Raw genomic sequence first — 16,904 nt, forward strand, 5'->3', positions numbered from 1 at the left:
GGCAGGGGCTGTTTTGCATGTAGAATGTATAGCACTTGATAGCAGCATGATAAGTTAAATGCAAAGATTATCCAGTCCCTTGTCTCTAAATCCTGACACCCCAGCACAAGTTGGAGCTAATTTGCTTTGAAATCAGCAGCTCTGGCTATGTGGCTCTGAACAAAGCAAATGTCTCCAGATGGTTTTATTTAGGCACCATCTGAGTGTTATTATCAAGCAGATTACTTGGTTTCATGTTAACGGCATTCGTAACGCAAGCTGCCAAGAGCAAAGCGAATGCCAGTAAAAGAATTTCATCTTCACCTTTTTTAATTCTGCCTGAAACTGACCAGAACCCTTTATAAATGTCACTCCGAGCAGCATGAAAGTGACTGTGTATATTCTGTTCCATTAACAACTTACAACACCTCTGCTCTGAGCTGCTGTGCAAGCATGACAAAGGAATGCAAAACTTTTAGAATAACAGTGTGCGCCTGCTAGATTTATTTGCATTGAGCAAGAACTGCCATAGACAACCGCTGTAACCTGCAATGCACAGAGATGTTGACTGAATCCATACAAACATTTCTCAGAATCCAGGTATTATTATGCCAGGACCGCTGAATATGGGGAGAACATTATCACCTATGCTCTCGCAACAGAAAGTAAATCCTAGCATACAGAGTAACATCTATAGTTCTATATATAAAGCAAATGCCTACAGCATTTTAGCATGGAAAAGTATGCACAGAGTAAAAGTTAATGTGCAGGTACGATAAAAATCTTAAAGCAAATTTAGAACCTAGAAGCTGCTCCATGCAAATATGGTCTGTAATCTGGAATTGTGCACTGCATTGTATGGCTGAGTCTATGTAAGCACTTTATGATTGAATCATCATTATTTAGAAGTGGGGACTAGGCACACTGTAAATTCTACAGAAAATTAATGGCATGTTTAAGCACTCACCTGAGGTAAGCTGCATGGTATGTATCAACATAATCTGAGATAAACAGCTCTCTATTCCGGATAACTGGATCTGTGATTACCAGCTCTCGACCAGAATCTGTAGGCACAAACACAAATTCATTCAATTGCATGTGTACAACAAGAACTGCTTAAGTAACTATCAGTCTGCTTCTCCATGTGCTAGTTAGGTCATGACCAAATCTCCTGTTAATCACCCTAAGGATAAAATCTGTTGGAAAACCAGAAATTCTAAAGAATAGCAAAGGGGACTTCGAATGTTGGGGACATGACACTGCCATTAAACCAACGCCTTTTATCTCAAAGACATTAAGCTGACAATGTAACACATTCAGCATCAGAACTATAAATTCAATGCTATAATAGAGTTCACCAATAATAAATATTAGGTACAGGTGGGCAAATTGCTGCCCAAAACACAAAATCCATAGTATTATGTCATAATAACAGAGTATAGTAACCAAAACTATGCACTGCCCTGAATGGTCATTTTGACATAAATATGCATGAGTGTCAGCTAGAGAGAAATTAAAGTATTTAGGCGGAAAATGCACATAACAGATTTCTGTTTCCCCACACACTGGCTAAAATCTGCCCCATGTGCAATTAGCCCTGCATTTTTTCCTTAATTTTCTTTTTCTGTTGTCAAGGACTGTATCCATGATCTTCTTGCTGCTAGGCCCTCTCATGTATGGCTATTCTCTGTTCAACTTACTAACAGGCTTTAACCCAATCAGAGACTGGTAGGCATGCCTAACTATTACTGGGAGGTGAGGGTGCATGTGTGTTTTTGGAACTTACCATTTTCATTATGCCGGTCTTGTACCAAGTGCTGATAGACAGAGTCTGGCACCTCTGACTGGCGATAGTACCACTTCACATTCATCAGGAGATGGTCTCTCTTGCTCTAAAAAAAAAAAAAAAAAAAATGAATGGCAATGTAAACCTGAAGAAAATTAAACCTTTCTAGTATAGGGCAATAGATTATTTCAGTCATATTCTAACTTTGAAATGATATATTCTCTATAACCATCATAACAACTGCACTTATATTATTAAATACAAATATAAAAGCTACTGGAGTATTTTTTATTTCTACTATTGGCAAGATAACAAAAACAATTCCTTTATGGTTCATTAAACTCCACCTTAAAAAAGCTGTAAAAAAAAAAAAAAAAAAAGGAAATGTAACTATAGGTAACTTTCCTATGTGCATTTATTAAAAATGTAAAAAATATTTGTAACTGCTATTGAAAGCAGTATTTCTGACTAACTATTAGAACAATGTAGCTGAAGTCAATTCTTCTCAAGCAAAGACTCTAGCTCCCACAATGCTTTGCATGCATCTTCACAGGTCTGTTAATTAGCTGGCTTTTGTTACACTGTTTCGCTATACAGAACCAGCAGTGCATAGCAAGGGACACACAGATACTGCTAGTAATAGCGATGAAACAGTATGGCAGAGACACTGATAAACACACTGCAGCACTCCGATTCCGTGTAGAAAGTGTTTATTGTGCCTTTCTACATGGAATTGGAGTGCTGCAGCATGTTTATCCATAAGTTATAGTTGAACCTCAGCAGTGGGATCGGCAACTTGCACCCAATGCTACTATAACAAGCGCACGATATAGTGACACATTACCCATTTATAGTATGGCAGAGACCGTTCCTACCCCTTAAATACAGTTCCTAACTCGCTCTCCTGCTCAAGCTAAAAGTCTGACCCCATTCTGCTGCTGGGGATTCTCAAGCGGTCATATTACTATTGTAATAGAGATGTTGAATGCTTTCTTCACGTGAATATAACAAACACAAAGCAAGGCAACCTGCTGGGGCTTAAACAATATGCTTTTGTTGGAAGACTGTCTCGCTGTAACTATGCGTGAAGGACTGGCACACAAGAGAAAGCAATAATGAGGAGCCAATATATGTTTCCCATATTCCAAATAGAGCAGGAAGTTGAGAAAGGCCTAGAGGGAAATTAACATTCTTGCATGGTGAGGCAAACCACAACGTGTTTATTTATATTTCTCCTATGCAATCACATTTCATTTTTTTTTTTTACAAGTTGTAAGCCTGCACGAATATTTAATCCCACATGAGGCATATTTGTGGTTTTCTAAATGGGGAAGAAAGAAGCGGTGGAATGTTATTGAGTTTAAAGAGCCTTCATTGAAATATCTACACTGCAGTGGACAGTGAACTGTGCAAGTACTGAAGTGACCAAATGGTGGCAGCATTGTGCCAGGCACGGGCTCTTAGCAGTGATGATGTATTGACTTAAGACAGTGTCATAAAGATTTTAATACTTTTCTTATCTGGAAAAATAAGAGGAGGGGAGATGTGAACTAGATAACTAGTGCCTTGAGTCTAAGATGACAAATGCTCAATATTAAGAGATCATCAGCTGAAAATTTGTATTTTCTGGTATAGTATGCCTGCGTTTAGCACTGCTGCCTTGCAGTGAATCTGACCTAGGCACTATCCCTGTACCTGCGTTTCCACTGGGTACTGTAGTCTCAGATCGCACAAATGTAATAAGCATTGATTATAAGCTTCAATGGGGAAGGGACCAATATTAACTGTAGAACAGTGACATGCAACTTTATTCCACAAGACACAGAAACAAGAGCAATATCCAAGTGGCTATGTGAGCCAGATTAAAGGGAATAAATGGTAACTAAACATATATTATATACTCCCTTTGTCCTTGGCCAAAAAAAGTTTGCAGCTGGCCAATTGGCTGCCAACTTGGTTAGAAATGACCTAGTCTCAGCCTAGTACTGTTTGTGAATGGTCAGCTTTAGTCATGTGGTAAAAAAGTATCTCAACCTCAACCAGATGTGATGTAAAGCGGACTACAAGAAATACGACCAGAGCTAAAACAAACACCACTCCCCCTAATTACAAATTGACATACAATCTAATGCCTAGCCATTAAGGTGGCCATACACGCACCGATATTATCGTACGAAACCTCGTTTCGTACGATAATCGGTGCGTGTATGGCATGTCAGCGAGCCGACCGATATCGCAGGAAGCTGCTGAAATCGGTCGGCTCGCCGATCGGCCAAGTTAGAAAATTTTGATCGGGCGCCATAGAAGGCGCCTGACCAAAATTCTCCCTTCAGAGCTGAATCGGCAGAAGGAGGTAGAAATCCTATTGTTTCTACCTCCTTACCTGCCGATTCAGCCCTGAATGGGGTGTGGCGGATCTGACGATGTTTCGTGCGACCGACGGTCGTACGAAACATCGTGAGATCGCCACGTGTATGGCCAGCTTTATACACCCAACTCTGTACAATTAATTTGCTTTGTCACACAGAAGTTGCAATGTTTGCCCTTTTTCTTATCTGCACCCTTTGTAGCTTTAGGGCTCTGGCACAAGGGGAGATTAGTCGCGACTAATCTCCCCCAAATGCCATCCCACCGGCGAAAATGTAAATCGCCGGTGGGATGGCATACGCGGCGGCGCAATTTCACTGAAATCACACAAGTTTGGCAATTACGCCGCCGCGTATGACATCCCACCGGCGATTTACATTTTAGCCGGTGGGATGGCAATCCGGGGAGATTAGTCGTCCGCGAACAGGGAGCTTTGTCGCGGGCAACTAATCTCCCCTTGTGCCAGAGCCCTTATACATCACCTAGACAAATAGGCCAATAACCAGTATTTGCCCATGGCTATTAAATAGCTTTTTAAACCACAGTGGCAGATTAAAATAAACCACAAAGACAAACTGCAAAGCTGCTTAGATTCGTTCTGTACTTTTATCGATACTAAAAGTAACTTGTAACAGGAACTATACTCTCAAACAAGAACCGCTAGTGGATGATATGCCCCAAAGCGTCAAATAGATGTCTGGTCCCTAAATGCACTCTCCTTTACCCATATATTACATACGGTCCCCCAAAAGCCATTTGTTCGGCAGGAGTTTGTAGCAGAGTTTGTAGCAGATGAGAAAGTGCTTCCCACACAGTTAAATCATTAATTCTATGTGGGCAGCAGCTGTCTGGCAGATTTTCTGTAAGAGGGCTTTAAACTGCCTCATTACTTTTCCCTACTTGCAGGCTGAGCACAATGTACAGGCGCTTGGTAAGCAGCTCCTATGATGTGAGTTGACAGACTCAGCCTTCCTGGGATCCCATGCTCCAGTGTATAAAGCCAAATCGCCACACAGCTATGTGCAATAACCAATCACTAACGACTCATCTTTAAAGGAATGCTAAGGTTAAAGAGGACATGGTGGTGACATTCACGGGCTTAAGCATCTAGAGCACAGAAAAATAAAACCATTGATATCAGCGTGTATATTAAGGGTGAAGACACATGGTGCTATTAGTAGCAGCTACTTGTTATGGCTACTAAAATAGACAATGCTGATCATTTACTGATAATTGTCTCAACGTGTGTTTTAGCAGAGGCAATTCTCAGTATTGTCTATGGCAGGGTATTTTCTGAAGTTTAGTAGCCATGAAAAAGTAGCTGCTACTAGCAGCTCCATGTGTCTTCACCGTAAATGTAGTGTATGTGCCCCTACATGGACTATCAATGAACTACAAAACTGCACATATACACATTTATCTCCCTTTCCTGGAATGGCACTGACTGCCCCAAGTATTTTATGCAGCTAATTTTTAGAACTTTAATGGCCATGAATTTATTTCAGGATATCTCAAGCTGCACTGTGTTGCCAGTATATAGAATATAATATAATATATGGTGCAGCTGCTCTAATAAGCAGTGAAGAAGCTGCTCAGGTGAGTAGTGTAACGTCTTCAATTATTACTCAGCAAGCACAGTTGCTCTAGATTTATTTATACTAGATATACCATGTAGTGGATGAATGAAAATCTTTATAGTCATAATATTGGTGCCTGATTTCAAATTTGGGATTATAAAAGGATTCTCGCCTCTGAGAATGACACCTTTAATGAACCCCTCTATAGATTCTCTCTGGTTTTTGTTACAAAAGAGCAGCTGCCATGCCCACAGAAACACAGAAGGTTATGGCCAGATCGTTCTTACCTACATTGTCCTGCATACCTGTTCCAGGGTACTGCAGTTTATCTCAATTAGGGTAGCCCAATAGCCAATCATGGCTCTCCAAGAGATCTTTATGGCCCCTATCAAGATTTCTACAGACCTTTTTTCATGACATGTATAGCTGTCTTACAATAACAGGGAATAAAACATAGAATAGTAGATAAATGCCCAGCATGACTCCACTGGTTGGTTGTATTGATGGCTGGAGCCTTTGAAGCAATTCGGTTTTCACTGGATTTTAGCAGTGTTCTTACTTAGCGACAAAATGTAAAATCCATGCATTGATAATAAAAATATGGGGTTCATAATGCAGAATTTTCCAAAGTACACTTTCTTTCACAACAGTGGTGTACTACTACTTATACAACAACAAATTTTCTTTTAAAAATATTGTTTTGCTAACACTTAAATAGAGTTATGATGTCAGCCAGGGCAGATTATCAGCTCCCTTAGGGCAGGGACTGATAAAGGTACCCTGCAGAATATGCCAGTTGTTATATACATAATAATAATAATAGTAATAAATGTGTATTATTAGTATGGTGCTCCACATTATGGAGACCCATCCTCTGGAAACCTCATGTAACAAGCATTCCAAAGTATATATTTTTTCCTCTGCTATTATTATAAATTAGAGTTTAAATAATAAAGCAAAAGTTACATTGAATAATTACAGATAGGTATAAAAGCCTCCCAGTGCAGACAGCTAGCCACACATGGGCTAATAAAAGTTGCAGTGTCTGCCCCATCAGACAAAATCAGCCGTTTATTGGCCTGTGTATGAAGGCTGATAGCCTGCCTGACTAAAATCTGCCTGAAAATCAACCAAAGATCTTTCAAGCTGGTTGGAAAATAGAGTTGGCCAAGTACCACAGTGGAAAACTGGTGTGCATATTGGGCAAAAATCTGCTTATTTGGCAACCTTACTAAACATTGGTATTCACCACATGTGCATTGGAGTCTCATAACTGCACATGAGCTGACTGCCTAAAGATGAGGTCCCTTGCCCTATGGATCTGACCACAATCTCAGCAGTGAACAAACTGGGGACTTTTTTTTTTTTATTTCATATAATGCTGCCCCCTAGGCACAGGCCCTCAAATGCCTATATATAAATAAAGCTCAGCATCTAACATGGCCATTAGCAAATATAAACATTTATGCCGAAAAAAAAGAGTCCAACATAAATGGAGATATATTTTTCCTTTAATGCAATCCAGTCACACCTCTATGACAGTCAACAATTGCAATGTGGAAAAATGGAAACGGAACAGTGTGTTACAAATGTTATATCTGCATTTCCCTTAAACCAATCATAATAGTGGTGATAGGTTAAGGAAAGGCAATGGTGACTTCTAACACTTTTTTATTTTACAAAAGGGGGTACATTATTCACTATATGTTTTTTCCCCAAAACAATTAGTAATTTTAGAAATGTATTATTTACAGCAGCAATTGTCAACCCTGTTTCACTATGGGCTTATGCCCCTTATCATAGGCAACAACCAGGGACCACCAATTTTACGGCTTGCAGTGTCATATTAGTTACAGTCAGATATATCCTTCATAACACAGAGAGGAAAAATGCTAGCAAGCTTATGATCATGTTTTATACAAGCATTTTAAAGCTAAGGAAAAAAGGATTCTAAAATATACCCATAGAATGTGATAGTGTGAAGAAATATATATTATAGAATCTCCAGTAAATGATTCTTAGCCTGGACCAACAAAGAGATGGCAACCTTTCAAGCTGCTAGCGATATCTAATGAATGTTTGGTCTACCAGAGCTTTTCTAATAGAAACATGTCTTGATGGCTTATCTCGGAGGACACGCCCGGTCACAAAGGGCCAGCAGCTTGATTGAGCGCAGTAATGGAAGGCAGGAAATGAGAAGGCTTGGTTAAGGCTGCTATAATCGATCAGCGTGTTCACTCAAGTGTGAGCCCAGGCAGTAAGATGATGCTTTGGGTATTAAATTTGGCTGCTCTCAGAGTAAAGCCTTTCATTGTACCATCACACAAAGCAAGAAGCTTGGATGTGTATTTAACATCAGCGAGGGGGAAGCAAACCTCAGGATTCTCTGTGCTTGCAAAACCCCGATACATTTTGTATGGATAGGGACAATCTTCGCAGTAATAAAAACTATTTGATGTTTTGACACAAGTCCTGAGAGTGCAGAGTCCTTTTTGGTAAACTATTACCTGGCACCCAGGCAGCTACTAATATTATTTTAGGGGTGAGTGTCCTCTTTTTCTATGCGTAAATTGTGTATGGGATATGACATAGTGTGGAAATTTCACTCAAGGGCCAGGCAATGAACTAGACTGAGACAAGTTATAATGCAATCTTGGGTAACCCACAGAATATAAAGCACAGTGAATAAACTGCAAAAGATGGCTACCAAAAAAGGACTGACACTAGGGTGCAAAATTATCTTAGTTAAGAAACCTTCAGTCCAGTTAAGCAGAAAAAAACTGCAGCTAAATATTAACCGAGATATTCTAAAATCTGTAGAAAAAAAAAATGAATATGTACATTCATACATTGTTCATGCTAGCATAGCCATCTAGTTAAAGATCCCACTGACCATGCATCTGAAACTCCTGCTTCCTAATAGACAAACCCAGAACCCCCGACATAACTATTATAACCCCCTCCCCACCAGATTTAGCAAAACTGGAAAGGTGCAAAAAGAAAAAAACATTATGAGACCTAGTTCTCAAAATGATCAGTATGAGAAGGCATATGTGTATTAAGATCTAAGTTTGGAAATTTTGATGGTTGTGGTTAATGACCTTAATGAACGACTTTCTAGTTTAAAAGCAAAGAGACAAAAAGGGACCCCCAAGGTTGACAACATTAATATGGACAAATGACAAAGTTTCCAGAAAGCAGTTATAAAACTATTCACTATAAGCTTCTCTCTCTGCACCTGTAATTAGTAATAAGATTGAACTAAGCACAGAATTCCCTCTGGCACCAGCACAGCCAGGTGCTTCATAAAGGCTAATAGGTTGTTTTCATTTGTGAATGCAAATTTACCTCTGCAAAAATAGACCTGCCTCACCCTAGGGGCATATCTAAACCAACAAAATGTAGCAAGTAACACACACCAGCTACAACCGATTATGTATTATAGGAACTAAAAGCAGAGGGACCACTCCAGACCCACGTAATGCGGTGAATTTCAGTACTCAGCTTCAGGTTACAATAGGATGAAATGAGGATATGCGTTTGGTTTTCTATCAGAGAAAAAGACTTGCTTTATGTGAGTTCTTGTTGTTCCTAACTCCTACTGTTAGTGTTCCATACGGCTATATTTATCCCAGAGCACCCACTTCAAGCCTTTTAGTGGAATCTCTCAAATCAAGAAAACGTCATAATGCACTTGAAGAAGCACCAGAAAATATCAGTTAAGGATTGCATTTAGTATCTCTGCATTAGTTTTGTACTGAAGCTGCTCAAAGGGGTATCAACATTTTAAAAACACTGGAGGTCATTTATAAATGCTGGATCTTTCTCTGCTACCTGGGTCTTCACATTTTCATGAACTTATTCTCCTTTTTAAACTTTTTTTTTTTTTTTCTTAGCTTTCTTCACTTTTTCAGTCAATAACTTATTAAGGGCTCTGGCACACGGGGGAGATTAGTCGCCCGCAATAAAACTCCCTGTTCGCGGGCGACTAATCTCCCCGAGTTGCCTACCCCTGCCATCCCACCGGCGAACATGTAAGTCGCCGGCGGGATGGCAGACGCGGCGGGGCAATTTCAGGGAATCGCCGAAAAAGACTCGCGAGTCTTTTTCGGCGATTTGCGCGAAATCGCACTGCCATCCTGCCGGCGACTTACATGTTCGCCGGTGGGATGGCAGGGGTAGGCAACTCGGGGAGATTAGTCGCCCGCGAACAGGGAGTTTTATCGCGGGCGACTAATCTCCCCCGTGTGCCAGAGTCCTAAAGATAAAGTAAACCCCCCCTGGATTTTTGGTTTTAATGCCAGTGCATGGGTGAAACGCCATACTCCTCAACATTACTGCCACTTGTTCTATATTAACTAAATCTTACAAATAGTACAGATGTGCAGCAGTGTTTGCAGTAGCTGTCTCTTTGCCATGTCAGTGGAACGCCAGTGATTAGTTGTACTTAAGTCAACCCAGTGATCCTGGGCCATGTGCACAAAGCTCTATGGCGGCAGATCATCACCATTCAAGTTGCCAACACTGCTGTGCAGCCCTGTAGTTTAAGAGGAACTACTGGGGCACAGTTAAGTTAGAGAAAGAGGCAGAATGGTGCTGGAAAGTGGGCCGTAGGGCCTAAGCACTGGTGCTTAAACTGATATTAGAACTCACCTTGGAGTCACAAAAGAATACCCAATCTTACCAAATTATTGAAAAAGGCTTGTTTAGGCTGATGCCACACGTGGCGTTTTTACGCTGCGTATTTTCCAATTCTCTCAGCGGCTGAGAAACGCCGGATATCATCATCCATAGAAATAACTTGAAAAGACTCGAAGCAAACCACACAATGCGGAAATACGCTAGAAAACGCCTTAGCACGGATTTTTCAAGCGTTTGCCGAAATACACCAGTATTTGCACAGCAAGCTAATCCTATGTATACACAAAGGCAGCTGCCAGACCTGGCGGAAATACGCTGCGTTTTTTACTATTTCGCACTATTAGCACCATGGAAACGGGATTTGCTACGTCACCAGAACTAGGCTGAAAAACGCCATAGTCAGGGGCTGTGTGGCTTGTGCGGCGTTTTGAGGCTGAGAAAAAACGCAGCGTAACGCAGCATCAGCTTTACTTATATAAGAAGGTTTACAGAGTTTCCACATACAATATCACTACATTTTAAAATTGTTCTTGGATAGAGCTCTTGTATGTGGTAATTTATACAGCACACTCCTTCATGTATATAATTATACAAAATTTAATTTGGGGCCTTTATGGGTACACACTAGCATTTTTGCTCACTTTAACATTTGGGATATACAAAACACAAACAATTTTGGTTCTGTGGAACCTAGAACCCAAATCCTGAATTTGATGCTTCAACATATGCATTTATGTTGTCCAGCCTACCCTGTGGATTTCTCCTGAGAATAAATGCCCATGTGTGAATTTCCTGTGGGTACAGACTAGAATTGCTTAACACTTGTGTTGCGGTGTAGTGAAATTGTCCCCAGTTGAAATAGCTTCGCTGTATCTGCTGGGCTTGGCACAAAGACATTTTGTAAATCAAACCTCTGTGCACTATGGGCAGGCTGCAAGCAGCTGCCTAACAACCCAGGGCATTACTGATGCATTTAACCAATCATTGAGTATGTGCTGTGGTAATTACTTTCTAATAAGGTTTCTGGTTTTAAGCTAACAGAAAAAGCAATCTGTAAAGAGAAGGGGGGACGGTTCATGGCGCCTGACATTTGGCATGAAATGTCAGTTGTACTGTACGGTTCACATCTAATTACTGAACACAAGCAGGCAAAGCCTCTCTCTCACCCATGGATTAAAAATAACACACACACACAAGGCATGTACAGATGCAGACGTCCTTAAGAAACCTTCAAAGAATTTTCTCTTTCTGAATATGAATAAAGGCAGCATGCCTTTGAGGGATCTGGCACAGAGCTCATAGCCAGAATAAAATGTACCGCACACAGGGAGACATAACACACCTTACAGCATGGCCCACCAGTACTTAAAGTTTCCTTGAAAGCAGGATTTTACCAGTCCCAGGGGCCCTGACAAACACGTTCTTAACATAGCAGTGACTGGAAACCTCTGAATATCTATGTGCTGTCATGTTTCTACTCTTCAGTTTAAAATACATCCTATTAATGTATGGGGTTTAATTTTCATTTATTTATGCTTGGATACATAAGTGCACAGCATACAGAGAGCAAAAAAAAAAAATTCTCCTACCAGAATATCTGTATGTATACTTATGTTATGGGAGCTGCCATATTTTCTAATTAAAATAAGCCAAAACATTCATCATAGAAATCAGAAGCATCATCAAGTTGAAGTAAAAAGACAAATTAGTTTTCACTGTTCCCTTTGAATTGCCTCTAAATTCTCTGTTTGAAAGTATATTGTTTTTTTTCTTTTTATAATTTACATTGAGAGGAAACCATGATTCTGATCAGATTTTGTGAGTAAGATTTTATCTGATCTTGTCATGCAACAGCAAGAACCGCCATGCAACAGTACAAAATCTGATCCCCACAGCTGTAATGTCAGATTAGATACAGTTGGATGGTGGGTTTTGTACCTGCATCTACATCAGACCGTAAATGAAAAAAAAATCTGTAAGACACCATCAGATTTCACCATCTCCATCAGATTTTCTCTTGTCAGATGAAGAAGCAGTAAGCAGTGTTCACTTCCGACAAGCATGTCATGTCACTTGGCAAATCTTTCATATAGTATACACAGTTTTTTCTATCAGTTCCATTAAAGTTTGATCCTTGCGACTACATCTGACTTGTAGGATGGGTCTACGAGTGGATCATAATGATTTCCCCTCATTATGAGGATGGATGTGTATGTATGTATGTATGTATGTATGTATGTATGTATGTATATATATATATATATATATATATATATATATATATATATATATATATATATATATATATATATATATATATAATGTATTATGTACAGGTATAGGATCAGTTATCTGGAAACCCCCTATCCAGAAAGCTCCAAAGGCCATACTGAAAGGGTTCTCTTCTTTTGCCAGGTACCCAATATAAAGGGCGCAATTCAGAGGTCTACATAAAAACCTTCTGTATACTCCCTTAATCCCAATAGATTGTACATTTCGAGGAAAACAAAAGGTCAATAAATACTTTTGCCAAGCAAGGTGGTTATTTGCTTATTTGGTGAAACACAATTCAGCTGCTTGTGCCATTAAACTCCTGCTTGCTCATTAAATCCACACAGAATGGAACGCTCATGTGCAGACTGCAGATTCCTCCTCAATCGCTGCCTCACAAAAAGGGAGCAGAATAAGCTGCTGAATTACGACGATAGAGGCAGTAAACTGAGCGCCGGGTGTAGAAGCAGCAGCAAAACAAAACATGCAGATTACTGCGCAGGGAATTGGAATGATGGGCAGTTAGTGTCGGCTGCTGAAGTAGTAGTTTGTATTAACGGCGGAGGAGTAAGAATTTATATGTAAATCACTAGCATAAAATACACACAGGAGGTGAAGAAAAAGCACCGGGTAGCAGGAAAAGCTGAAAGGAACCTTCATCTATTATACTATAATTCAGCAGTTAACACTTGGAGTCTCTGGGATGAGTGCAGGCAGCCATGATTGTGTGCAGAGCCTGACAAGCCTGGGGTTTAACAATCCACAAAAGATGGGAGACACACAATTTCTAAATGATTTACTGCAACAAAGCACACTGACTTTCTATGCAACCACTGTGTACTACACATGGTGGCAGACTATTTGCACACATCAGCCTGTCTGTGTTACATCACTGTGTAAAAAAGATACATAAATATAAATGTAAATTGGCTAATGGAGCAAAACTTTCTCTTGTTGTGAAGACTGAAACTGATCAGAACCACAGACCCAAAAGAAAAACTAAAATACTGGACATAGTACTGGACATAGTACCATATTACCATAGTAGCAAGCCAAGGGTCAGAGGTGAGGGAAGAAAGGAAAATTAGTTGTAGAATCTGTTGATGATGCTGCCATTAATCAAGCTGTATTTAAAAGGCATGTTGACTACACAAAAATCTTTAGGTGCATCATGTTTTACTGATATTGGTTAAAGCGAAGATTACATGTAGTGGTTTTTTTTGTATGGCTCACTGCCTCTGTGGCATGTCCTTATGTACAGGGAGCATCACCATTCCTGGATTTCTGCGCAAAAACTGAAACTGAAAATACACCGGGCTCAACAAAGCTTTGGCTATAATATTTAAGTAGAAGGGTACCAAGCCAACAATCCAAGCTCTTCATGTACGCATAACCCCTTCACAAACAATATCAGGGTAGGCCTTTCTGATACAACTCCTGGGATCCCATTTAGGCTAATGCTACACGGAGCATAAGGAGTGTATTTTCGGCAAGCCAAAAGAATCTTGCCGAGAATATGCTCCATGAACTCATGCACCTACCCGTGCCCGCACCCGAATGAATGGTGCAGGCATATGTAGTCGATATCCGGCGATAAAGTCTTGCATTTTTTGGCAGATTTCAGATACATGTGCCTGCACCCGAGTGTATTCCATTCATTAGGGTGCATGCACAAGGTAGGCCGTATTTACAGTAGAGGGGCGTATTCCCGCCAAAACCTTTTTCGGCTTGCCGGCTTAGCCTTACAGCCTTTAGGTGGGAGTTCTAGTTTACAATCGTTTAGAAGCCAGCAAGCTAAGCATCCTTGCACTCTCCCTTCCCATTCAGATGAGCTTGGCAGCTGCTTGCTCACACAGCACATGCCTGCTGCAATGGCTGCAATAAAACAGGCTGAATAAGGAAGTCATTTGTTACATTATCAGGAACAGAAGCCAATTTGTTCTATGATTCAGTTTTCTCCACAGCCCAGCAGCACAACACACAGGGAGTTAATCTCATTAATAGAGAGTGAACAGATTTCTCTTCTGCTTTGATGCCTGATCTACTTGAAAAGAAGGCAGCTGAATAAGATGTGTTCATCTAAATACCAAATTCCTGCCTGTTTTTTACTCCCTCTGTCTTAGGGTTCTATTTCTTAATAAGCTCTGTTACCTAGTGACAGTTTGCCCCTAGTTTTTAAAACCTATCTTGTTTCTTCCAAAAAAAAAACCTATTCCTTCATGGTAAGCGTAATTGCCTGCAAAATATCTTGTAGTGTATCACTAGTGGATAATATACATCTGGCTGAAGCACAATGTATCTGAACACTGCGCCAAAGCATTTACAAAATATCTCACAAATGCCAGCATACCACATGAAATGCACCTGTCAATCGCCAAAATTGGACCAATTTCAGATGTGCCTATATCAGGGGTCCCCTACCTTTCTTACTCGTGAGCCACAGTCAAATGTAAAAAGACTTGAAGAGCAACACAAGCATCATAAAAGTTCAAGGAGGTGCCAAATAAGGGCTAAGATTGGCTATTAGGCAGCCTCTATGCACACTATCAGCCTACAGGAGGCTTTATTTGGTAGAAAATCTTGTTTTTATTCAACTAAAACATGCCACCAAGTCAGGAATTCAAAAATAACTACCTGGTTTGAGGGCACTGTGAGCTACATCCAATATATGAACAAGACGGAATGTAAGCCCCTCTTATGAACATCCTAGGGCACAATACCTCATTTATTTGGCAGTTTATAATCACTTTAGCATTTAAAATGTGTTCTAACGTATTGGCAAAAATTATTTTTATACATGGGCACAGCCACAATTACTTGGATAAAATAATAAAAGTGCAAACTAAAAACTGTGACCCACAACGTTCAAATGATCATAAATACTGGTGAAATGCTTGCTTAGCTTTATATAATAAAGCCTTTAAAGCAAAGTATCTCTCTGACATAACGGCATTCCTCTTGGATTCTGCATGAACAAAACATTTATAATAATGTAACAGCACCACTGGTTGGAAGGTCACTTTAAGGATATAAGAGCTGCTCGTTTGGCAAGGCGCCAAGCAAGCGGAACTTTTCCAGATATGCCCACCTACAGGTGGGCAATATTGGGGCTAATTCAATCATTTGGCCCCAGGGCCAAACGATCGAATGAAAATGGCGGGAATTTGCACTGTTGGTTCGGGGACCACATCAATGAGCCTGCCTGATCGAGATCTGCCCAATTTCAGGCCAGATGTCTACCGGGGAGACCCGTTGGTGATGCCCATAGACAGGCATATAAGCTGCCGATATTGGTCCTTTAGAAACTGGCCCATGTATGGTCACCTTTACAGTAAAGGTCCACATACACGTTAAGATTCGCTTCACCTACGGGTGGGTGATATCGGGGAGCGTGTAGGCTAATTCGATCTAATTATATTGGCGGCAATGGGGCAGTCGGTTCGGGGTGCGGAGTGCGGTCCCCGATCCGACTAGATTTTCTCACCTGCCCGATTGAGATCTGGCCAATTTCAGGCCAGATATCTGTCAGGCAGACTCATCGGTAGTCCCCATACACAGGCCAATTAGCTGCCGAATCGGTCTAAGGGACTGATATTGGCAGCTAGAATCAGCCCGTGTATGGGGACCTTAAGGGTTCCAATTTAACTGTTGCATCTTTGCAATCATCTCTGAGCTGTAGCAGCTTTTACCCAATGGCCCTGCACCCCTGGTGCTTACATTAGATTTGGTTCAGCAAACATTCATTAGTTAATCAGCAGATTATATACTGTGCATAACAACTGAATGTAGAAGACTAAAGACAGGCAATAACTGCTATAGAAAACACTCTGTGCACAAGTACAGCTTTATAATGACACACACAGCTGTTCAAGATAATCTACACAATGATGGGATCCATAACTGTCACTTCAGGGGGGGAACGTAGCTCATGGCTGGCATAGAGAAGCAGGTCATCCGCAATGAGTCACTCAGTCAGATGAATGAGATATTTTTGCAGCTCTCATAAAAAGCTGGAGTTCTATACCAAAATCTACCAGCAGGTGGCCTGAGTGTAGCTCTCTTCACCAATGTTCTCCTTGAAATTCCAGCCATATTACAATAATCTGTATAGGTGTCTTGAATAGGCTTTCAGAAAACTCAATTAGGTAAAATTATTATAGACCACCATAACCTTAAAAGGGAGTATAATCATAGATACAAATATTTACATAATGAAAGCAAATTCAATTCAAAGCAACTCTCCAAGAAATATTAACATTTGTACTGATCATCAATTAAATTGC

General features: G+C 40.4%; 1 protein-coding gene across 12 annotated transcripts in view; it reads right to left on the minus strand.

Moving 5' to 3' along the window:
• The window catches only part of rere (arginine-glutamic acid dipeptide repeats), a 210,101-nt gene that overhangs the window by 49,809 nt on the left and 143,388 nt on the right, over nucleotides 1-16,904 (minus strand). For all 12 annotated transcript variants that reach the window (XM_031905585.1, XM_002936381.5, XM_004916132.4 and 9 more), the window contains 2 exons: nucleotides 1,766-1,871; nucleotides 947-1,043 (listed from right to left, as the gene is read on the minus strand). In XM_031905585.1, coding sequence (XP_031761445.1) covers nucleotides 947-1,043; nucleotides 1,766-1,871 — 203 coding nt within the window. The remainder of the gene's footprint in view (nucleotides 1-946; nucleotides 1,044-1,765; nucleotides 1,872-16,904) is intronic.

This window comes from Xenopus tropicalis, chromosome 7, assembly GCF_000004195.4.
Source record: "Xenopus tropicalis strain Nigerian chromosome 7, UCB_Xtro_10.0, whole genome shotgun sequence".
NCBI lineage: Eukaryota > Metazoa > Chordata > Amphibia > Anura > Pipidae > Xenopus > Xenopus tropicalis.